The sequence below is a fragment of the Akebia trifoliata genome, chromosome 7, assembly GCF_017979445.1.
Source record: "Akebia trifoliata isolate Shusen 1 chromosome 7, ASM1797944v1, whole genome shotgun sequence".
Taxonomy (NCBI): Eukaryota; Viridiplantae; Streptophyta; class Magnoliopsida; order Ranunculales; family Lardizabalaceae; genus Akebia; species Akebia trifoliata.
Window position 1 is genome coordinate 27,386,699 of NC_141381.1, and position 25,684 is coordinate 27,412,382.

Consider the following 25,684-nt stretch of genomic DNA (forward strand, 5'->3'; position numbering starts at 1 on the left):
GTAACACTGTAAGACCGTACATATAGAACTAAAACAGAACACGACCTCCTCTCTCTCTCTATAGTCTATATGCGATTTCACAGAGTTTCTATAATGGCGGATATCTTTAATCTGCATCGCGGAACAGAAATCTAAAGTTACTGTATTGCTCTGTCTAGAAGGTAAGATTTCTACTAAAAACGCTCTCTCCATTGCTGAATCTTCTATCAATTATTAACCGATTTAAACTCTCGTGATTACTGATCGAATCGAAGTTCGTTGTTGATTTCTGAGTTGATCTTGTTTTTTTATATATGATTGTTAATTTTTAATTGAAATCTGATCATGTATTTGTAATTTTATTTATTTATGTAATTTTGATTACATGTTATTACTCGTGATGTTTTCTGATTTGATCTTGTTTTATATGTGATTTTCGGATTTTTATTTATTTGAATCTAATTATCTATTTCTAATTTTATAAGGTCTCTATGTTATTTTGACTAGGTGTTAGTTATTCGTGATGTTTCTAGAGTTCTAAAGAGATCTTTTTTTAAAGATTAGTTTTCCAGATCTTAGTAAGCATTTCTTACAAAGGAAAGAAAGAAAGAAGAAAGAAGAAAGAGGTTTCAATTGGACATTTTTACATCAAAATTAGACATCAATTGTTGTTACAAAACAGCAGAAGGGTTCAATCCCAAGTCTATATTGTCTTGAATTAGTTTTTGATCATTTTGTGGTAATGTTGCGAAGAGCTGCTAGGGATTGGCAATTGAGAGTTCAGTTGTTGCAGTATGATTGGATATCACATAGCATTTTGATATGTTTAGTTTTTGTGCTTAAGTGATCTTTCCAAGATGTTTCAATTCCAACAACCAGTATATGTTTATATTTCCATCCTCTCATATCGATAGGACCTTTGATTGTTATTTTCAAATGTTCTTCCAGCATTAAGACCAATGGATTCTGAACTGGTTGCTGGTTTGAATGAAAGTGTCCAAAATAATTTTTGTGGAGATGAAACATTTGGGTCGGAGGATAAAGTCCATCGTAAAGTACCTTTCATAATTGGTAAGTTTTTGCTCTCGTTTTTTTGTTTTTATGGTACTTGTGTTGGTCGTGTAAAAGAACACGCAAGAATGAACTCGCATTCAGCAGAGAATCCGTATTATTATAGTTCTTTGCCATCCCCACCCACTGTGCACAATAACTATTATTTCATTTGCAAGTTCATTTTGTTCTCCCATTCCATAATATTTGTTTTTGAATCCTCTGCCAGAAACATTTTTCTAAATCTTGATCATTGCTTCTTATTATACCAAAATTTATTGGCTCTTGTTAATTTTTTTAATGTATTTACAGGTGTTTGTGGTGGCACTGCATCTGGAAAGACAACTGTTTGTGATCTGATTATTTCTCAGCTCCATGATCAACGGGTTGTTCTTGTGAATCAAGTAAATCTCTTCTTCTCCTTGATCCATAGCTTTATCTGGAACATGTATCAATTTTAAAATTTAGTGGACATAGCACCAGGGCATGCTCTGATTGCTTTTTTTTTTGTTGGTCCCATCAATGTTTTGATGAATTTCTGCTTTAGAAGAATTTAAGAAATTTGAAAAAAAAATAAAAAATGGTTCTGTCAGAAATTGCCAAGGTCCTTGATTCTTGAAGCACATTGTCATTGTTGTTGATAAATGCATTGACCTGGTCCTAAATTGAGTTGTCACTGTACCATTTAAATTTTTGCCTCAACTTTTTGTGCTAATAATTCTGTTCCAATCAACCAGTTAGTAGTCATAGAACCCAGGAAATTCCATCAGGAGAGCAATTTCTGAATATTGTAGCTTGTGTATGACATGTGCATAAAATCATTTCCATTAGGAGATCAACTTATATATGCTGTCTAATTTGTTTCTTCTTTACAAATGATGAATTGTATGTGCATAAAAATATTTCCATTAGATACTGAGAAGCACCACTTATGTGAATAGTATCACATAACTATTTCCATTATAGATTTGCAACCCAGGACATATGCCAAAGGAGCGTATATGTAAAATATTTTCAATATTCGAATGGGACCCACCAAGAAATTGAGTGGGTTCACTCAAAGGTTCCATGAAGCCATCTTGTCCATAGAAAATTGTTTTGTTCACAGCAATTCATCATCATTGACTATCTTTTGTTGATATGTAACAGGATACCAACACCAATCTTTTCGTACGCAAATCTTCAGGCGGTTGTGAAAAGAATCCCCCACAATTATATTATTATTTCTGGTCATCTAAGCATTACATAGTTTATATTTAAAGAATTTACTGTAACGTTACGTTCGCGAGTTTTGTGTACCATCCTGTCTTGTAAAATTTGTTTGTTCCGTCAACTTATCAATAAACTAAATGAGATAGGCATAAATAACATTTAAAATTACTATATTTACAGGACACTTTTTAATTGTTGAGTGTTGAAGGCATGCACCTAAGGACCACATAAAGATGGGAGAAGCATATTTAGCACTTTTCTTTGTCAAAATGATTTTGTTTTTTATTTATTTTCGGTCCTTAAAAATATCCCTTTATTTTCTTAAGTTCTTTTACATTGTTATAATGACAATTTGGATTCTTTCTCTTACTCATTAAAAAACATACCTCAGATTATATGATGCTTACGATGATTCTTCTGCTCTTCATGGATCTATAAATGTTTCTGATTTTGTAGGATTCATTTTACCTCAAGTTAAGTGATGAGAAATTAGAACAAGTTCATGAGCACAACTTTGACCATCCTGGTAAGCATCTCTTTTACCTCTTATACTGTTAAGAGGTGGCGAATTTTTAGAATGTCTGCCAACCTGACATAACCCTCCTTTATCCGGGCTCGGGATTTCCAATGTAGTGCAAAAGAAACACTACAGGTGGATTTTACCTCTTAAATTGTACACCTTAAATTTCCAATTAAAATATCTCATATCTAGTATAGGGTACCAAATACAATTGCTTTACAAAAAGTGTTCAAGCTATTTGTTCATGATGTGTTTGATAGTAGCACTAGCACATGTCCTCAATTTTCACCATACAATTCTATCAGGGTTAATCATGTCTTTGAAGCATCTAACCAATTCAAAATGGCTTTAAAGATGCTCCAGTGATAACAAAATTTATATATTGTCATCCAAGAATGAATTCAGCTGTCATGAATTACAGGTCTATCATATATGTTGATTATTGTACCGATGATAAAATTTTAGTTGGAAACTTCTATTTCTTCTTGTATTTTGCAAAGGAGGAATTTCAAATGTAATATTTTATGACCTTTGGATGTGTAGTTTTGTAAACTTCATTATATATTCTCAAATAGCTTAAGATACCAATTGAACAATTACACAAGGCATGGTCTTCTCTATCATCATTGTCTACACTTCATCCCAATTCTATTTCACCATTTAATCCTATATATGGACTTCAGTAATTTTGACTTACTATGACAATAATTTAATTAGCAAGAGCTTGAATTTTTTTTAACAAGGTGTTGGATGTAAGCAGTTTAGTAGGCTTGCATTGCCAGGTTGGGAGCTGATATAAAACTTGTTCCAAATTTTTTCTCACGAATCTTAATTTGTTCTCATACTATCACGGCACTACTACTTATTGATGTGCATATTGGGATTAAAATATTTTTGTGTTTGTTCGTGGATTTACAATCCTACAAATGCTTCTTTTCACAATTCACCAAATTATATATGCTTTATTTCTGCATTTTCTTCAGATGCCTTTGACACTGAGCAGTTGGTTTCTTGCATGGAGAAATTAAAACTTGGGCAGGCAATTGATATCCCGAACTATGATTTCAAGAGGCATATGAAGCTACCATCCCGCAAGGTACTAATACACATTTAATGGACATAGGTTTTCTTGAACAGATTTGGAAGAAATTACCATGATGACTTTCTGACTAATTATTTCATGAAGTTCTTGAGACTTAACTATTTTAAAAGCTTTTGTAAGGTTTTTCTTTTTTTTAACCAAGCACTGTCTTCCATCCCTCTACATTGAGAAATTTAGACATTGAAACCAAATACTGGTAAAATGATTGTGCTCTATCTTATTATAACTTGACCTAATTTGTAAATACTTCAATGTGAGTGTTGACATAGTATATTCTTACTCCAATATTGTTATTATTTCCGGTTTTCTGGGTTTTGTTCTTGTTCCACACCCTTTCTGCTCTTAAGAATTTACTGATTAAAAAGAAAGCAGCTGTTAAACCTTACCCCAATCATGTTCTTTGGATACCCTTTCCATCTATGCAACTAGATTCTCAACAAATTGCTGAGTTGTACCCATAACATAAAATTTTATCCGATGCAATTGGATTCTGGCTCCCTATTTTTATATGGTTTTGTGCTATGCTGTTGCAATGTTTCTTTTAGTACTATTTATTATAGTTTTAATGAAGGAGCTGCTTTGATTCCAATTAATAATCTGCCGATGTTGAATATATGTAGGTTAACCCATCAGATGTCATAATTTTAGAAGGAATACTAGTCCTTCATGAACCGCGTGTCCGTGATCTTATGAACTTGAAGATCTTTGTTGATACAGGTTCTGTTCTTCAATTTCCTTCTGTTTGATGTCATTTAAAGAGTGCATAGCTCCATGACAATGAATTTGGCAAAATAGTGAGGAAGAAAGTGATGAGGAATTTTTTCCATGGGTTGGCATTATAATGATGCTTGAATTATTTTAACCTTGTCTCTAAAAATGAAAAGTTATGAAAGAATCAAATCAATATCATCCTAGCTCAAAGATGGCATTGGCCCTTCTTAACCATGTAAAACATTGTAGTATTGGAAACTATAGATACATTCTGTCTATTGAACATGGTGATCGAAATAAAATTTTAATTTCTTGTGAGATATTTTTCAAAATACCCCAAAGAGTAACATTCTATTCTTTCTACTAAGTTCGCTAAAAATAGTCTTTTGATTACTTATAATTCCTCTTCTTAATTAGGGGGAAAAATCTTTTGGGAAGCTTGGACATTTTCTGAAAAGAGAAGTGTTACTCTCATTTAAGTCACCTGTGTATATAGCCTCTTAACCTGAATATCATATTTGTTAATGAGTAAATGATTGGTCAATATTCTTGATCTGGAAGTGATACTGATGAGAATATTCGTAACTTTGCACCAAAGGAAGATGAGATATGATCTTTCTCCATTTGTTGTCAAAATTCATAATTCTTTCTCAATTGTTTGCATTAGTGGATAAGGTTGAATTTGTAGTTTGATTCCATCATTAACCTGCTCATTTGTATTTGGGGCCTTCAAGTGTGGACCCTTACCCTGATAGTCTTCGTGAACAATTCTTCTAGTGCAGATTCTGATTTGCGGCTGGCAAGGAGGATAAAGCGTGATACTGTTGAGAGAGGCAGAGACATTCAAGCTGTGCTTAACCAAGTTAGTGGACTTTTGAAAGTTATTATTATTGAATAAAAGATATAGTAACTTAATCTTATGTTCTTACAAATTTTTTGGTGAGAAATATAGCTAAAGTTTCACAGTTAGTGTGAGGTCCTGGATTATTTGGCATTCCTAATTTGTTATATGAAGATAATTCATACACAGTAAATATTGCAATTTTATATTTCCGCAAGAAAAAAACGTTTTATATCTGAATATTGAAAGTTCCTGCAGTAAATAATTACTTTGTTTCTTGCAAAATTATAACTAAATATTGTTTTTCGACAACTTTCTCTATTTAACACTAATTATTACAAAAAATTATTTATGAACCATTTGTATGGTTATTTTATACATTGTTACTTTATACCAAGTAGACTCCAAAATTGAAATTTATACCTCACTTTGAGCATGTCGTATATTTAAATGACTATGATATTATTTGTTTATAAATGTTTTTTTTTCCTGTGATCTGCAGTATGCTGAGTTTGTGAAGCCTGGATTTGATGAGTTCATACTTCCATCAAAGAAATATGCGGACATCATCATCCCTCGAGGGGGTGACAATGATGTTGCAATTGACTTGATAGTGCAACATATTCGTACAAAACTTTGTCAGCATGATCTATGTAAAATATACCCAAATGTTTGTGTTATTCATTCAACGCTCCAGGTAACTTCGGCTTCATACTTGCTCGCGTACCATTTTTATGTTCTCTTATTTTTTTTCTTCTCCTGGAATTACTATTGAGTATCCTTTTGACTTTATGTATTTAATATGTTAGCCTGCAGTTTTCTGGATAATTTACTTCAAAAATTGTCATCCATACCTTCAATGATGTTTTCCAGTTTCATCCAGATACGTGAAATGCATACACGTATACGTGATATTAGGACAACGAAGCATGACTTTGTCTTTTATGCAGACCGACTGATACGCCTGGTATAACTCCGTATGAGAAGAATTGTAAAGTAATGTTTGATTTTTTTTTCTTTTTTTCTTTGCCCATATGATTGTATGATGGTTCTAAATGTTTGTAGGTTGTGGAGCACGGTCTAGGTCACCTTCCATTTACTGAAAAACAAATTTTCACCCCAACAGGTAATCATGCCAATTTCATTTGTTTCTCTGTGTATCTGGGATTTTGCTGGTTCTTTTGAACATAAACCAGATACTTGTGTTTTTTACAAATATTTGAGTACGTTGTTTCACGAACCCTTCTGCTCACACAAGGAAGCAAGAGCAACCAACTCAGAACCACACAACAAAGTGCTATGAAACATAGTTGAGAATTGTTATCCTCCACCAATTCCTTTGGAAATGCATTAATACATAATTCTTGAGTCCTCTTGGTTGCTCCATCCTCCATCATTGTGCCCACAGAGAGAGAAGAATTACATGGGTAAGCAATCAACAGAACAGTTTGGAATATTTCAGGAAGCAACAAGCGGAACAACAAACATGACAAAAAAAAAAAAAAAAACTAATTAACTAAATACCATATATATACTATAACATCAGAGTGAATAATCTTTAAGTACAGCATTTTATTTACCTTACTATGGAAAAAAGTCTGCGCTTTCAATTGAGTTCGTCAATCATCGACTATATATTTATTTCTTCTATGAACTGCAGGAAATGTTTATACTGGAGTGGCTTTCTGTAGAAAATTATGTGGGGTCTCAATAATTAGAAGGTAAATATTTTTTCGGGGGGTGTGTTCTATGTAACATGTCAACATATACAAGATGACTCCATCTCCGATCACTTGACATTATAATGAACTTCTTAAATTTCGTATTTCTAGGGTTGCATGCATGCATGGATGTGTGATATTTGTTTGTCACATTCATACACAACACCAGTCCATAATATCTCTTTTAAGTGAATACCTGTCCTCACTATAGTTTCTCTGCATATGTCAGTGGAGAAAGCATGGAGAATGCCCTAAGAGCATGTTGTAAGGGGATCAAAATAGGAAAAATCCTTATCTATGGGGTGCATAACAACAGTAGACAGGTTCGTGGGGTTGATTACTATATCCCATGTACCATTCACTTTTGCCAAACCTTACTTTCTTAGAATTTCGCATATGGTCACAACCTACTGCAGCTATTATATGAGAAGCTACCCACGGACATTTCAGGCCGTCGTGTGTTATTGCTTGACCCAGTTCTCGCAACAGGTTTGAAACATACACCAAATTTATAATTTTCTCTAAGAAAATATACCTAAAAAAAGAAATTCTACCATCTTATAGGAAATTCTGCTGTCAAAGCTATATCTCTACTGGTCAGTAAGGGCGTACCGGAGTCAAACATCATCTTCCTTAATCTTATAGCGGTAAGGTAGTATTGACGTGTTGTTTATTAGTGTGTACTCTTCTATTCTTTGTTTGATTGTTTCTGATAATTGGTTTTGTAATGCAGTCTCCTGAAGGCATACATAATGTTTGTAAGAAATTTCCAACACTTACACTTGTGACATCGGAGATTGACGTCTCATTGGACAAGGAGTTGCGTGTGATTCCTGGTATGGGTGAATTCGGTGGTGATCGTTACTTTGGCACAGATTAGAATGCCATCACCATAACCAAGATTACAAACTTGAGGAGAACATTTCCTTCTTCTTCAATCGAGAACACTTTGTATCCTGCAGCCCAGATAAGTACTATTCAAATTTCAGTTTAATTAGTACCTAATAATCCTCTTCATTTATAGGAGAATCATATGAAAAAAAAAACATGACTTGGATGAACTTTTCAAAAAGAAAAATAAGATTAAGGTAGAATTGCCACAAAGGATTTCAGCTGAAGGATAATTCTCAAGGCTGCTTGGTAGGGTTAGTGGTTAGCATAAGGAGTTCAAGAGGTATGAACCTAAGACCTTTGTACAACCTCCACAAGTTCTTACCTCTTAGCTAAGTTTATTGGTATGATTGCACTCAAAAAAAAAAAAAAAAAGTTTACATTCCTTTTAAAACTCAATTCAATCTAATACTATTTTATCTTCTTTAGAAATTGCACTCTTTCTTTATAAGTTTAAATCTTTTTCACTACTTGAGATTGGTGCAGTAAGTAAGAGAGAGGGTAATAGAAGTGAGTTGCAATTGATAGGGATTTTAATAAGAGAAATTTGTCAAAATGGACAACTTTTCAAATTTATTTACCAAAATGGAATACTATACATCTTATTTATCAAAATGGTAAAAATAGTAATTTCCAAATTTTGCTATTGAAAATATCTTTTTATCGGGAGGAACGTTCTAACATTATATAAAATACATTCTAATCTCGTATTCGAAAGATCCTTCTAACATTGTATAAAATACATTCTAATCTCATATCAGAAAGATCATTTTAACAAAAAAGATATTTTCGATAGCAAAAATATGAAAATTATTATTTTTACTATTTTGATAAATAAGATGTATAGTGCTCCGTTTTGATAAATAATCGAATGTTTTGGTAAACTTGCCTTTTAATAAAATATTTTTTAAAGATTTGAATGCAACCAATGACTTGTAATTTGTAAGCATGACTTGTAATCTGTAACTAGCCTGTGTATAATAGCATCATAGCCCAATAATTTTAGTCATTGCAATTCAACCACAGGAGGTTTTTTACAAGGAAAAAAAATTATAAAATCAAAAGGTTGAATTATCCAATATAATATATATAATTTTTGTCGGCACGCCAAGAGAATAATTATATTTTTCTATAATGTCTATGAGGGACGTAGACTCAAACTCCGCACACAAAAAAAAAAAAAACTTGATCGGATTCCAGATAAATGTACCTCACAGAATTATAATAATAATAAAAAATTGTATTTTTCACTATTAATCAACATTTTTTAATTTGGGAGTTCAATGACTCAATTTTTGAAGTCTTTGATTAGGTAAGGAGAAGTTATCCTAAAAAGATTATAATAATAATTAACCATGAACTCTAGATGGTTGAAGGCTTGGAGCGTCAGTTGTGTTAAATTAGATGAGACGCTTCAAAACGTTTAGGGAGAATTACTTAAAGGACCCTGATGAAAGGATTTATTTCTAAGTAGTCCCTAAGTTTTGCACGATAACTTGATAGGACATTTAGTAAATTTTTATTTCTTAATAGTCCCTCATTATTGGTAAATTCACCATTTTTTATTTATTTTTGAACTCAGATGCTTTTTAATTTAGTGTCAAGTTCACAATTTTTACTATCGAACTCACCACTATTTACTGTTGAGTTCACCACTTTTTATTTATTATTGAACACTTTTTTATTTAGTATCAAGTTCACAATTTTTATTGTCGAACTCACCACTATTTATTGTTAGTTCACTACATTTTAAATAAAAAGTGATGAACTCAACATCGATAAAATCTACCCATTTTCAATTTTTGAATTTTTTCGACTAAAATACATGAAAAGATCGACTAAAACTTGAGATAAGGACTTGTTTAAATGATTTCAACCCAAGAGAACCATTCTTAATTTATTTTTATCAAAAATTAAGGAAAAAAAAATCTTAATTTACATACATCTTCAAAATATTTGAAAAAATCCTTAATAATGGCCTCTTCTTCGTTCTTAAATCCTTTCTAACGGAGTGGAGTCTTCAAAACTCGATCAAGATGTCAAAAATCCAATTTTTTTTTTTATGAAAAATGATGAATTCAAAAGGTTAGGATATTCAATCGTGATAAATATGGGAGATGAGGTCTAGGGACTGTTAAGAAAAGAAGAATTTACTAAATGGACTATTGAGAGACCGCCCAAAATTTAGAGACTATTTAGAATAAATTTCCTCCACCAAGGTCCTTTAAGTAATTTTTCCAAACATTTATCTCGTCTAAAATAAGGGCAAAAGCATTTGGGGCTGGGGAAAATATTTCCCTCTAATATTTGGACAGTGGACATAAAGATTAACAAGTCACATGATTCTGAAAATTGGATTTTGAGATTCTCAAAGTCTGATTTCTGTTTACCTTTGTCAAATCTAAAAATTAAAAAATAAAATATTTTATTTGAGTCACATGTAGGAATGATATTCTTAACATGACCAAAAACATGGGATTTTATTAACATGTGCCCTAACGGCACACGTTAAGGTGCATTAAGTACACTTTGGAGCAGGTGCCAACTAGTTTAGTTAGTAAAGTTTTAGGTGATGATCCTAGAGACTTGGGTTCGAAACTTCAAATCCCGCTACCACCGAGTTACTGAATTTATTAAAAATAAACTTACCAATATATATACCTTGAAAATAAGCACTTGAGAGTATTTGTTGTTAAAAAAAAATTGAACATCTTTTGAGGGTATTTTTGGTAGGAAATTGAATTTCTAAGTTATTTAATGCACCTAAACATGTCTCCTTAGGGCACATGTTTACAAAACCCAACAACACAATGTAAGAGGGTTCAGATGGAGTTTAATTGTGTTCCGATCATAATTGTGTCAATCTGTCTAATATGATTATCGAATGGGATTTATTTAAATTAGGGACATCAACTCATTTTAATTTATTTAATTATTGTATCATTAATACATGTTAACCCATGTATAATTCATTTAAATCATCAAACATAGGAGCTATCCCAAATAGTAATAAGTATTTGATTTTTTTTTTTTTTTATTTAATTTGGTATTAGTTTTGGCGGATATTGGTTTACAGTTGTGTGACTTGTACCAATGGTATTTTGTTTTTGGTTTTTGAAAATGAAAACTTTTTTCTTCCACTTGATTAGAAGTTTATAGAGAAGTAAAAGAAGATTATAATCGTGTCATATTCACATGTTAGGCATGTCAACTTGAACATGACACAACTCAACCTATTTATTAAATGAGTTTGTGTTGGTTTTTTTTTTTTTTTTTTTTTTTGGGGGGGGGGGGGGGGGGGGGGGGTCATGCTAGAGTAACATTGAAATGTACATCATGAGGGGATATTTCTGACATGAATGTGTGTCAGAACCATATATACTTTCATTGAGATACGAGTAGTGATAATCTGACTTAGGCACGTGACATATTCAATCGACACCTTTGACATGACAGGATCAAAAATCATAGATCTGCTCTTCTTAAGATACAAAACTACATCTTTTTATGGGGAATCGTAGTTTTGTATCTCGAGGAGAGGAGATCTACAATTTTCGAATATGTCACTTCAAGGGTGTCAATTGAATATGCCACGTGGGTAAATCAGATTATCATGATTCTTAATAGTAAGGTCGGATTCAAGTCTAAGGTTTTGACACAAACATTAAACTTATGAATAATGATTTTCTAACTAGAAAGCCTTCACTCCATCAATACTCGTCTAACGTGGCATGGACACGGAATCATATGGAGATATATAATTGTGTATCTCGAGAAAAAATATACATGATTTCAAATCCATCCCACATCGGCCGAGTATTGATGGAGTGAAGACTTTCTTGTTAAAAAATCAGCATTTTAAACTTATTGAGTTTAATTTGGGTAAAGACTTATAGTTTTTCTTGAACAAGACACAACATGATCCGTTGCCATTCCTACTCACACATATAAATCTTTGTAATTTATGGATAAAAAAGATGCAACATGTCAAGATACACGTGGACACTTGTCAATTTTGAATTTCTATACTAAAATATGCCCACGTGTAATCTTTTTGTGTGATTAATACAACTTTATGATATATGATGGGAATATCTGTCATTTAGTAGGGGTAGAGTGGTCCACCTGGTTATACAATTGAGAATTTAAGAACGATTATTGATTTTTTATAAGATCCAATTACTCTCTAAGGGATAATAAAACTTACCAAAATACCCTTGCCGAGCCTCCTCGAGGCAGCAACCCTTTACTTTTCTTGTTGGCATGTCATGACTAATCAGTTTGAGAAAACAGGGGTTTTCTACATTTTTTATCAAAACGTGGAGGGGTGTGTATAAATAAGGCAAAATTTAAAAGATTTATACACGTGTCAATATCTGAGTATCTGCGATTGATAACATCCATGAACAGCCTTTCCGTGCCATAGCATAAAACGTACACGTATAGTCCTCAAAAGATTGTGACGTTTTTTCTGTTTTTTTCCTGAAAAGGACTAAAGTTAATTTGTCCGAAAGAGTTGTGATAGATGGCCAATGATTGGTCCAAGTTTGCCACATCAGCTAGCAAAACTGTCCACTCCACGATATTTGTGAAATTTTATGATAGATTTACTGACGTACGGCCATATTCTTTGGTCATGGGGGTATAAATAAAAAAATAAAAAAAAATAAAAAAATATTATTAAAAAAAATTAAAATTAAAAAAGAATGTGAAAAATTAAAAAGTGAATTAAAAGAATAATATAAGAAATATAGTAAAATTAGAGAAGATGATGAAGAAATGCATTAAAGTGACTCTCACAAAAAAATTATACTTAGATTAGACATTTATCTCCCAACAAAAATATAGTTGAAAGATGTTTATCCTAAAAAAATTGTAATAAACATAGACTCCACAATTGTGTTTTATCATATAATTTTTAAGTCTTAGTACAACCTTTTAAATTTCATCAAAAAATTCAAATAAAAAATAGTCAAAAAATAATTTTTTGAATTTGATATAAGGGTTTGAAAATGGATGGGCATCGATCTTCCAACTAACTCCAAAATTTAAAATGAAAATTCAATGGTAAAAATAACATTTTTTTTTTTTTTTTTTTTTTTTTTTTCTGAAAGTTCATAGAATTTTGTCTACTACAACTCTAAAGCATCATTGGATCATGTCTTTTGATATCACAAGGTGAGCCCAAGGACCCTTAGGAGGGTGAAATCATTGCTAACTTAGTAAAGTTAGTCGGATTCAAATATAAAAAAATGGAATTTTGAGAAAAGTATTCTTGATTTTCTATCAAAGATTAAGTTGAAAATGTCAAGTCGAAGACAAGGTTGAATAAGTTAAAAAAATACATATAGATGTTAAGGGACCTTGAAGATCTGATTTTAGATGGAAAACCTTAATTTTGTCAAGAAAACGAGATTTTTTGGCAAAAATTTGAAGGTGGGGGTATTCATATTATTTAATATTCTCCTATGAAATTTGATCCTGACAAGTTAGTTTCAACTAGGACCGGTAATGAACCAAGTATTATTCGGTATCCGATCCAAAAAAATAGGATTTTGATTGAGAATTTTGTTATTTGGAATGAAATATACAAATCCAGGAAATTTTAATTCGGTTGCTGATTAACCCCAGTCTAATCAGATGAATATTCATCCGATTTTAAAATATAAATTTTATTTTATATAAATCTCCTCAAATCTAATAAAGAATCCCAAAGTTTCTTCTACAAACCCATCATCTTTCATGGTTTCTTCCCCAAATCCATCTTCTTCAACATCCTTTCTTTAAAAAAATTATCCTGAAATCTGTTCATCCTCAAGTAAGAACTTAGAGTTTCTTCCCCAAATCCATCTTCAACATCCTGTATGGTTCCACACGGCTCCACCTTGATTTTTCTCCTAGTATATTTTTTTTCTTTCTCTCTCTCTCTCTCTCTCTCTCTCTCTCTCAAATCCTAGGTTTTTCCCCCCAAAATCCATATTTTTCAACCTCCACTTCTTTCTCTTTCAAACCCTAGCCCTTCTTCAAACTCCTTTGTCCATTATTCTTTTGATTTCATAAATGTCCAAAGAAAAAAAATATTGAAATTTGAAACCATAGTCAAGGGGCATGTCACTATTTTGAAAATATAAAGAAATATCACAAGTCTTCACAAAAATCACAACAATAAAAATAGAATCTTAGTCTTTTCTATTAAATAGCATGCTCACATAATGGAGAGTGCAACAACCACGATCCTTACTGGAATCGTGGGGCTAACATTCTCTTAGGGTTAAGGGGATAAAAGAGGGAAGACAATATGTTGTAGGATTCATAACTAATATTATTTATTGGGTTTTGTTGGGGGCAAGATTTGAACTCAAAACATTCTTTTCTCTTGAGTGTTGTTGGTATAGGGTTTTTCCATTTCTGATGAAACTTTAGCAAAAAGAACACTCTCTTTATTTGTCATAATTGAAAAGTTAAAGATTTTTTGATTTGCTTTTTCTTGAAAGTTGTAGAGATAACTCTCTAAATCTTTAGTCCCATATCGGGTAAATATAAGACTTGTACTCAACTTATAAATGTTTTTACTTTCCTACTTATTTGAGTGTAAGTGAAAAAGAAAGTGGGTTTCGCACACACATAAAGACCCAAGGCACTATGGGACTGCAGCCCATTGTGTTTGGCGGTCAACCCGTCAAAAAATCTTAACACGCATGTGATGCATATGTAGAGGGGGTGCAAATCTCTGATTTAAGCCTCATATGATTGCGCGTGTGTGAAAGACCCACTTTTGTTGATCGTTTTGATCCTCCAACGTTCATAAACAGGCCAATTAAGGCCCAAATGTCTCTCTCTTTAATCCGTTAGGCTTCAACTATTATAAAAGAGAAGTATGCCCTAGAGTTTTGTATGTAGAAACATAGAATGCAAACAGAAATATTGTTATGATCTCACTCTCTTCTAATTTCCAATGCTCATACACTAACTGATTCGATCAAGTTTGGTGAAGATTTGTTATTTCTAAGTGCACGATTAGTAGACTTATGATTGTTGAATCTTGGAAACCAATCGCCTAAGATTGACTATATTGTAGATATCATCTTAAGGAGATGAAATTGATTTTAAGGACAACAACTTCTCTGTGTTTCAGTCACTTAATCAAACGGATAAGTTCATTCCAACTATTCTTACTGTCTGATTTAACATAACTTATTTTTTATTTAGATTTATACATTAAGTCCAACACAATAAAGTTGGAGTATTATTTGAAAAGGAGTATAAGGGTAAAGACAATAAAATTTGAGGGTTGAAAATTGGAGAAAAAGGAAATAAAATAGAGTTAAAGGGATATTATTAGAAATGGGTAGAAGAAAAAAGACAATAAAATTAAATGAGTATTCTTGAAAAGGGAGGAGGGAAAAAGGAATAAAGTTGAAATTGCTCATAATACGTGCAAGATTAAATCTGAACCGCTCTTTATGAAGGATAAACATTATATATATAATCCTTTAAAAGTACTTTAAATTTATCTTTTTATTCAAAACATTCAAAAACAAGGATCTTATTGCCATTCTCCAAAGAAAAAGATCTATGGTTGTGTGCACTTACCACGTCACCCGGGTATAGACTGAGTACAATTTTTCAGGTTATATTATATGACTTATTAAAAAAATATGTTAAGCGAGAATGCCAACATCTTAGCATTCCATATGTGTATAAATGCTAGGGATGGGATATGGTTAATAGATCTTAGATTAATGATAAATCGACGCAATAAAACATACATGACTAATGTGGCAAGGGCGGGCACAAAACCGTTGATCTTTTTCTTTGTGTATCCCGAAAAAAAAAAGATCTAAGATCAAATCTATTACACCACACTACTCCCACCCACCTTTTCATAATTCATAAAAACCTTCCAGATCAATTCTATTACACCACACTACTCCCACCCACCTTTTCATAATTCATAAAAACCTTCCAGTACAACAATAATCAAACAAACAAAATCTAAGACTCACCTTTCCTTACCAACCTTTTCACAAACACCTTCCAAAAAAAAAATAATCAAATAGACAAAATCTAAGACTCCCCTTCCTTAATATATATCTATCCTCACTAATGCTGGGGTGACTCGTGGAAATGCATTTACAATTTTATGCTCACCCCATGTCAGAAATATAGAAATCTCGATAAATCCCAATGCCACCTCAACATAACTCATCTATTATTATATAAAAAAGAGTCATGTTGGGATGACAAAGGAGTGACACAATGATGTGGTGGTGAACAAATTTTTAAGCATGCCATTAGGAGCTCTAAAACCAGCAATAAAGTCAGTTTAGACTAGACAAACCTGAGGTTCTAATCTGTTAAAAAGTAGTCACTTCAAAGTTCTAGGCAAAAACTAGACATAAAGATACAAGCAAAAGTTCGGTGTATGCTGATAGGTGAGTTCGAAGTCCCCCCCGACGGGGTTTTTGGATGAGTTTTGAGGTTTCCGTGTTGAAAACCTCAATTTGTTGTTTACCGCCCCATATATCTAAAAAAAAGGTAAGGACGTGCTCGTACGGTTCAAAGAAGGGTATGATCAACTCGTTGATTAAGCACCCAACCTTCCTTTTGCTCTTCCTAAGATCTAAAACAGAGGCGGGCTTGCCTGCGCTGCCCGGTCTATTCGGCTCGGCGAACCTATTCTCTTCTCTACTAAACTAACCAAGACGTGCCAGAGTAGGACCTTGTCTCCTGGATCGAAGTTCTTCTGTTTGGCATGCTTGTCAAAGGATTTCTTCATTCGATTTGGATGTTACTGAATATATCTTTCGATAAGCTTTTTTGAAGCCCTGACGGAACTACATGAAACCTAAGTAGTTGCCAAAATCTACGGGCTAGATCGATGCTTTATCATCCTGGATGCTGAGGTGCCGATAGTGACTCAGGATTTGAAACAGAAGCAGTTGATCGCGTTGAAGCAGCTGTGGCTTCTGTTGATTCTGAAGATTCCGTTTCAGCAGTTTCTTCTGTTGAGTCAGCAGCAGTTGATTCAGTTTCTTCTGTGCACATTATGCGGATGCTTTTCCGTGAGATACGAGTAAAAAGCATCTACCATCTACCGTAACATGTGTACCACCACATCATTTGTGGCTCCGTTTGTGTCATTCCAGCATTTTCCTATAAAAAATGCATAACCAAACAAGAAATGAGAACCAAAACATACAACACTCATTTCAAAAAAAAAAAAAAAAATTGGGATAAGCTTATCCTTATTTTATTGTCCGAAATTGGAATTCTGTTTTTGAAGCTGTCCATGCATGGCCAGCGCATGCCGCATGCGATGCGAGACATCAAACTTCGGTTTTCTTTGACTAAAATCAGCAAAATCAAACTTGACCACTCCTGCAATCCCTCCCACTCCCGGGGTGGCTTTCCACTTTGTCTCTCCATCATTGACTACTGACTACTGAGGGGATGCGCACTATAAGGATCGCCACCTTTAATCTCACCCACAGCTCATTTTAGCAATCTCTCTCTCTCTCTCTCTCTGTGATGGACTCTGCAACCATGGCGATGAGGGCTTCATCTTCACCGTACCTCGCATCAAACCCTAGCTCGAAATCGTCTCCTTTAAGGCTGAATAAGAGAATTTCGTTCTTCAAGTCTCTGAATTGCGTTCAAAGCTCTAACCTTAATCTCAATTCCTCACCATCTTCGAATTCTTCGTCATCTTCGTATCCTTTAAAATCGAACATTCGAAACCCTAGCTATTCTGCTTCTTGTTCAGCGATGACTGAAACTCCATTAGGGGTATCTGAACCTGCGATTTACAAGCTGCAACGCCTTGTATCCGAGTTTCAATCTCTGTCTGAATCGATCGATAGGGTTAAATACCTCTTACATTATGCGACTCTTCTTCCTCGATTCGATGAATCGAAGCGTGTGCCTTTGAATCGAGTCATGGGCTGTACCGCTCAGGTGTGGTTGGACGCGAGCATGGATGAGTTGGGAAGGATGAGGTTTTCGGCTGATAGTGATTCGGAGATCACGAAAGGGTTTTGTTCGTGTTTGGTTTCGATTCTTGATGGGGCGTTTCCAGAGGAGGTATTGAAATTGAAGACTGATGATTTGGGTTCGATAAATGTTGGATTGCCTGGTCGTGCAAATTCGAGGGCGAATACTTGGCATAATGTGTTGGTAAGTATGCAGAAGAGGACTAAAGCTATTGTAGCGGAGAGAGAGGGGAAGCCGCGTGGAGATCCTTTCCCCTCTTTGATTATCACTGCTGACAATATCGTCCCAAAGGGAAGCTACGCCGAAGCACAGGTTAGCAACCAATTGTCTTCTCTGCTTCGCTTTCTGTCTCTGTTTTTCTTAGTTTTGTGGTATATATGATATGCTCTTTTGATGGAAAATATGATAGAGGGAACTTGAACCGCGTAGCTTATAGTTAATAGGATTTTTATAAACAACAACTTGGTAATTTTGAGATTATCGTGAAAAAATAGATCACAAAAGAACTCGGGAGTAAGGATGGAATGAATGAGGGACATTTTTCATAGAATTTGAGTGGATGGAGGTGTGTTTCACACACCCAAACTCAATGGGAAAGAAATTAGACCAGCTATGCTCAATGGAACTAAATGTTGGCAATCCAAAAATGACATGTTCATAGATGATGAGTGTAGCAGAGATGAGGATACCGAAATGAATCAGTGGAAATACTAGGGAGGATAAGATTTGAAACGTTTAGATTCATGAAAATGCTGTAGCCATAATAGACGATAATTTAATGAAATTTGATGGAGATGGTTTGGCCATGCGCAACAAAGACCAAGGCAATCCCAACGAGAAGGAATGCGCAACTTGAAGGTTCAAAAAGAGCAAGAGAAAGACCAAGATGGGATAATGTTTTGATAGTGTTGTGATATTTGCATATTTGTGTATATCGAGACATCATTTTTTGTTTCATCTCTTCATGATTAAATGTTCCCTTCTGTCAGTGTCAGCTTATTTAGATGTGAAATGAGCTCTAGATGTTAAACCTTGATGTTTATTTATGTTAGAGACCCTTTGTTGGCACTTGGCAATTGTAGGAAAGAGTGATTTGGATTTGAACCTAGTGAGATTCTTGAATCAAATGAAACATTTGATACCTTATGAATGCAGTCTCACCATTTTCAGATCCAAACCCAATTTTCATATCAGTTTTACTTGTCTAGAAAGCATTCATGAATTGTATAAGCCATGATTTTTCAGTTATGAACTTTGGTCTATGTATAGTTGCAGGCACTGTTAATTTCACAAAGACATTCCTAGGGATGGAACTTGTGCTGCTTGGGTGTCTAAGCGGAACCCTACCAAGCTTTAAAGCAGTCACTCCAAGCCCAACCCAACTTAATATCGGACCCAAGATACATACTTAGCCCAACCCGACCCAAGATACTCATTAAGCGTCTAAACCCAAGTCCATCTTGGGATTTTAACAGTTAAATTGGTTCGTTGGGCCTGTTTAACTCATTGAATTTAATTACTGTTTTCACTAATCCTCCTATAATTATTTTAAAAATCTTTACTCAGAATTGTTAAAAAAAAGTTTATTTCTGAAAAAAAAAAAATACAAGATTAGATAACTTAAGATAGGTATTGACTTAGAAGGAGGATGAAACATATATACTAGAAATGTCACTACCTGAGTGGTGGAGCAGTGGTTAGCTGCCTTGCGTTGCTCTCTAGAGATGTGTGATAGAGTCTCTTCAACCCCTTCCCTTGATTACTCCTGATGCTCCAGTTTGTGGTGATTGGGAGGATCCAGAGGTACTAGTCCTACTTCCAAAGAGGGTGGGGACACCCTACCTCATCAGAAAAAAAATAGAAATGTACTATGCATCTGGAACATAATGATTAGGTTCATGTTGGCAAAGGCCTTAGCCCAAGCCCTGCCTAGATTTTGGTTGTAAAAAACCCAAGACCAAACCATGCCTGTTGTTCTGCATGCCTATAGTAGAGTTCTTTTAATTCTGCTATGTTGTTTTACTATGATGGATTTCTTGCCAATATGAGAAGTGTAAGTTTCCATTGTAGTGTAATTGCAGGCCAAGTTTTTGTTCCCCGATGAGTCAAAGGTTAAAGAACTTGTCAATGTGCTGAAGGAGAAGAAAATTGGCATTGTTGCACATTTTTACATGGACCCAGAGGTCCAAGGCGTCTTAACTGCTGCACAAAAGCAGTGGCCTCACATCCAGATATCTGATTCCTTGGTTATGGCAGATATGGCTGTCAAGATGGCTGAAGCTGGATGTGAATTTATCACAGTTCTTGGTGTAGATTTCATGTCTGAAAATGTGCGTGCAATCCTTGATCAGGCTGGCTTTGGAAAGGTATTTCTCTCATCTTGCTCTCATTTTTACTGTTAAAGTTAGTTGTTGCCTCATTTTTATCCTTTCAAATGCCTCAACATTGATTCTTCTTTGTTCTGTTGTTTCTAATTCCCCCCCCCCCCCCCCCCCCCCCCCAAAAAAAAAAAAAAGCTTGTTGCTTCTAATTCCTAAGAGGTTTCTTGACCAAGCATTGGACAAGTTAACCACAGTTTGCTGACAACACATTTAGTACCAACGATTTTGAGAAAATAGTTTTATTCCCCCTCTGCCATGGTATAACATAATAGTAGACAGTTTGCATGTTTGGTTTATCAATTTTAATGTGATTACAAGAATATTATGTGTTAGGATTCACAAATCAATGTTTTATCCAAAGTTTGCATAAATTTCCCTCACACTATAGCCTCAATAATACTCCTTTTGTTGAGTTCAATGCTTCTTTTACTTCATTGAAAAAGATCGACAGATTGAAACTAGATAACCTTCTAGGTCTTGGATCTTCTCAAGATGTTCTTCTAAGCTTGTTGCGTTTAAATACATGTCTTTACACACAAAGGAGAGCTTACGAGAAGGCAGGACAAATTGCAATCTACTTGACCACGATGATGTCTTTTTCAAAGAAAAAAAATTATATGTATACTTTTAAAAATAAAGTCTTGACTAACCCAATCAAATCCCCATTTAACTAGTTGGAAGATTCACAGGGTTCAGTCCCCATTCTTGTGCCAACATGGTCCTCAGATTTCAGGCTAAAATGGTTACCTGTTCTCTTCGAAACTGATTGTTGTGATTTGTGAGCAATCAGAGCATTTAGATGAACAATGGTATTGATGATACAACTTTTTTTTGTATCATTTTATACCATTTTGATATCTCTCTTCCTCTTCCTTTTGGAAAACTGTGGAATGCAAAGCTATTCCCTTTACTAGGGGAATTTTTTCTTCCAATTAGGTTGGCTTCACAACAAAGCTGGTATTAAGATATGTGCTTTAACCAATTACTTCCTCAGGCAGTGCTGTAACAGTTTTTAATAACTATTTCTTTGTGAAGGGATTGGAAGAAGCATATTTTATCCAATAAATTTTTTTTTTCCTTCAATATTTAAATATGAACTTTGGCATTACAAGCATGCAACTACTACGTCAAGTGGTATTTCTATTTGTAAGACAAACGACACTCTTTAGGTATAAGTTTCTTTGCAGTATCTTGATGGTGACAGGTATTATGCAGATTGGTGTGTACAGAATGTCAAACGAACGCATTGGTTGCTCTTTGGCAGATGCGGCAGCAAATCCTGCATATACGAGTTATCTTGAAGCAGCTTCTAAGTCTCTTCCTTCCTTGCATGTTGTCTACATAAACACTTCGCTAGAAACGAAGGCGCGTGCTCACGAACTTGTGCCAACAATTACTTGCACTTCCTCTAATGTTGTGCAAACTATTCTGCAGGTTCGTAGCATTGTCGACTATGTCATCCTCCTAACTTTAATACCCGTTGTATGTTTTTGCTCACTGTTCATTGTGTATTTTACAGGCATTTTCTCAAATACCGGATTTAAACATATGGTATGGCCCTGATTCCTACATGGGTGCAAATATAGCAGAGTTGTTTCAGCAGATAGCTAGCATGACAAATGAAGAGATTACTGATATACATCCAAAACATGATAGGGATTCCATAAGATCATTGTTACCTCACCTGCACTATTATCAGGTGACTTCTCTTTCATTTTTTTGAGGCTTAACCTGAGGGCTTTCATTTGCTTAAACTATTTAAACAAATTTCTTTGACTGGTTTTGAATCTCAGCTGCGGAAATGACATTGATTTTGCATCTGTGTTTATTTTCTTTTCCGGCCATTCCTTCATATGTGCTAGTATTTTGAACACAGGGCTCTTTATCCATGAAATAAAAGAACATTGGGAATCTTATCATCTGGTTTTTTACTCCAACGATTCCACATTAAAGCACTATCTATCTTCCTCAATCAACTGGGTGTAATTTTCATTTACCTAATTTAATTATTGGTTCTTTGCTTACATATTTAGTAACTAGTTGATTTTTATATTGGTAATCATATCTTTTTTGTCACTGAGAATGAAATAATTCTTAGAGAAGATAATATTTTTGAAGTGTTCTGAATATTTCTAATCAAATCTTTTTCCTCCATTACTGAATAATTTATATTCTCATCATCCTATAGTTCTCGTCAGATGATTTGAGGATTAGGGCAGTTCTTGCAATCATGGTTCAAAGTTCCATATTATTTTGGATTGCTTCACCATAATACTCTAGTTTCAGCTTGTGAAACATTAACCCCAAAATATTGAATTTTTGGTTGAGACTGTTTCGGTTTGTTTCATGACCAAAACATTGCATCGAAATGAGATTCTAAAGCTTGCTTGTAATCGCAATATTAAACTTCACTTATCAAAAACAATATTAAACTTTGAAATATTTCCACAAAATATACTGCAATATTTTCATTTCCATAAAGTCCGACACAAAATTTAACCAACAATTTCTTTTTGTATAGATTTCAGTGGAAATCTCTTTTCACGAAATATTTTGATGAATAGTAAATTCTGACCAAAACAATCAAATTTTAATAATACAGATGCAATATTTTGGTGAAATAGCAAACTTTGACCGAAATATTCTCCTTTTGAAAAATTATTGATAAAAAATTGTAATTTGCTTGTAGAAGGGACTTGTAAATTACACGTGATTATGATATTCATTAATAAAAAATGCATATTAATATTCAACCTTTAGTATAAATGAATTATGATTCGTTAACTATCTATATTCTCTTCTTTTTTGCTAAAGAAAGATGTCTTATGCTGCAAGAAAGGCGATCAATCTTACTTTCATCTAGCTGATCCTCCGTACATAATATTATCATTTTCAAAATGTTATAGATATACAACCTAGTATCTCTTCTATTACGTTATGTATTTACCGTCTTGCATTTGCAGATTGTAATGTAAATTTATTTTACTACTTATCTTTCTTACAGTGCGGCTTATGAATTTTCTGTACCAGGATGGAACTTGCATTGTGCATGACCTTTTTGGACACGAAGTTGTAGAAAAGATAACCGAATTGTACTGTGATGCATACCTAACAGCTCATTTAGAAGTCCCAGGAGAAATGTTTTCTCTTGCAATGGAAGCAAAGAGAAGAGGAATGGGGGTGGTGGGTTCCACCCAAAACATCTTAGATTTCATCAAACATAGGGTTCAAGAGGCTTTGGACAGGAATGTTGATGAAAACCTTCAATTTGTATTAGGAACGGAATCAGGAATGGTGACTTCAATTGTTGCGGCAGTTCGTAGTTTATTAGGTTCCGTTGAGTCTCCTTCTGGGAGAGCAAAAATCAACGTTGAGATCATATTTCCAGTCTCCTTGGACTCCTTATCAAGAACATCTAGGAATTCATCTCAGGGCCCACATCATGTTGAAGCAAGCGATCTCATTGAACTCTCAGTCATTCCTGGAGTAACAGCGGGAGAAGGGTGCTCCATTCATGGTGGCTGTGCTTCCTGTCCATACATGAAGGTTAGCAAATTCTTGACCATTTGACTTACATTGCTCCTTAACTCTTAACTTTGCCTATTACAGTGGATAATCTGTCTAGACAGTCACCAGCATGTAATGTATACATACATATAGGATCGGATCCCTTGACTCATGAAGAATGACTTTTGAAAAAATCACATGATCCTAACCGTGTAAACATAAAATCCAACGGTTGAGATTTATCCTTGAAATAAATATCCTTGAGATTTGAACCATAATAACTCTCTCTCTCTCTCTCTCTCTCTCTTCTAACTTGTATGGGTGCCTTCTCATTTGAATTTTGTGCAACTTGCCAGATGAATTCTCTTACCTCTCTCCTGAACGTTTGTCACCACCTTCCCGATGACAAAAATATCATTTCAGCCTATGAAGCGGGACGATTCAAATCAAAAACTCCACTTGGAAAGTCCATTGCAGATGTTGGGTGTGAGCCGATTTTGCATATGCGACACTTCCAGGTCAACTTCTTTTTATTTATTTAATTTTTAAGTTCTCCTTGACACTTAAAACTCCCGTTCAGAGCATTTTTGGGCGTTTGTTTCACATAAAATGGTCTATGAATGTGCAGGCAACAGGAAAATTACCAGAGAAGCTCGTCCGTCAGGTCCTTGATACAACCGAGAATGGAAGATGGATGCCTTAATGAGCAAGTTGAAGTGAACTTATGGGATCCAAATGTAAACCTGTTCTACACATTACTAACAGAGCATGGGTAATGCACATGCACCAGCTTGAGTTCCAACTTCTTGAGAAGAAGATGTTGGCCATTCATCTTATTAGTTACAGCTACGAAAATGTGCTGTACTACAAAATGGTATTATATTTCCTTTAGTTTTCTTTTTTTCAGTATGTTAGTCTCCCAAATAATTCAGGTTACAAAACAATATTTATACAAAAAAAAGGAATAAAGTCATTCAGTTAAATTGAGTCGTGCTGGAGTGACCTCAAGCTGGAACCTCATATTGCACTTCTTGACGTGAATGTGGATAAGAGCCATAGATGCTTTTTCACTGGTATCTTGATGAAAAGCATATATAGTTCCTATACACTTTTCACGTCAAGAAGTGCAATATGAGGTTCCTGACTGAGGTCACTTCAGCATTATTCTTCAGTTTTTTAACCTTTCCATTGTGCTGTTGTTCACACTAAACATTCATCTTATATTTGAAAGGTTGATTTAGACATCCATCCCACTTTTCCTTCTGAAGACTAAACATAAAATGACTTAAATGCCCTTGCCTTTAAAATCTTGCCTAAGAATCATTACTTTCCCCCTAAATTCTGTCTTCAACCGCTATTGTAAATTATTTTAACCAATTCAACCTCATTTTTAATCCATCATCTTCTACTTTTCCAAAATTCCAAAAAAATAAAAGAAATTCTAAAAGGTGAGATTTTAGTGAGAGAATTTATGGGAAACAAAAATATATCAAGGGCTCCTCCTTATACACATAATGAAACATAGAAAGTTTTATATAAAAAATATTTCCTTAAAAACTAATTCTACTACCCGTCTTGGATTTATTATTTTATTTGTTGGAAGTTATTAAAAAGTAGAATATTAATTTAATATATAATTATATTTTTAGTAAAATTCAATTAATTTAAATTCTAGGTTCCTACTTGCATGATGCATCAATAAAATATATATTTAAAATAAATGAAAATAGAAACTTTTATTTCCACCTTCTCTTTAAATATCAGTCTCTTAGTTTT

The 25,684-nt window shown here is 34.0% G+C and overlaps 2 protein-coding genes across 2 annotated transcripts; both read left to right on the plus strand.

Moving 5' to 3' along the window:
• On the plus strand, positions 1 to 8,691 carry LOC147398705 (uridine kinase-like protein 4). The gene is made up of 15 exons (XM_086447961.1): positions 1 to 161; positions 928 to 1,050; positions 1,342 to 1,433; positions 2,698 to 2,767; positions 3,745 to 3,857; positions 4,484 to 4,580; positions 5,357 to 5,436; positions 5,918 to 6,112; positions 6,299 to 6,382; positions 6,481 to 6,541; positions 7,076 to 7,136; positions 7,366 to 7,459; positions 7,553 to 7,625; positions 7,701 to 7,783; positions 7,870 to 8,691. Exons 2-15 carry the CDS (start codon positions 939 to 941, stop codon positions 8,014 to 8,016), a joined length of 1,362 nt encoding a protein of 453 aa, XP_086304087.1. The 5' UTR covers positions 1 to 161; positions 928 to 938; the 3' UTR covers positions 8,017 to 8,691.
• Positions 8,692 to 17,305: 8,614 nt separating this feature from the next.
• On the plus strand, positions 17,306 to 24,814 carry QS (quinolinate synthase). The gene is made up of 7 exons (XM_086447962.1): positions 17,306 to 18,332; positions 20,102 to 20,386; positions 21,617 to 21,835; positions 21,921 to 22,100; positions 23,432 to 23,947; positions 24,265 to 24,426; positions 24,537 to 24,814. Exons 1-7 carry the CDS (start codon positions 17,559 to 17,561, stop codon positions 24,609 to 24,611), a joined length of 2,211 nt encoding a protein of 736 aa, XP_086304088.1. The 5' UTR covers positions 17,306 to 17,558; the 3' UTR covers positions 24,612 to 24,814.
• Positions 24,815 to 25,684: the final 870 nt, after the last annotated feature.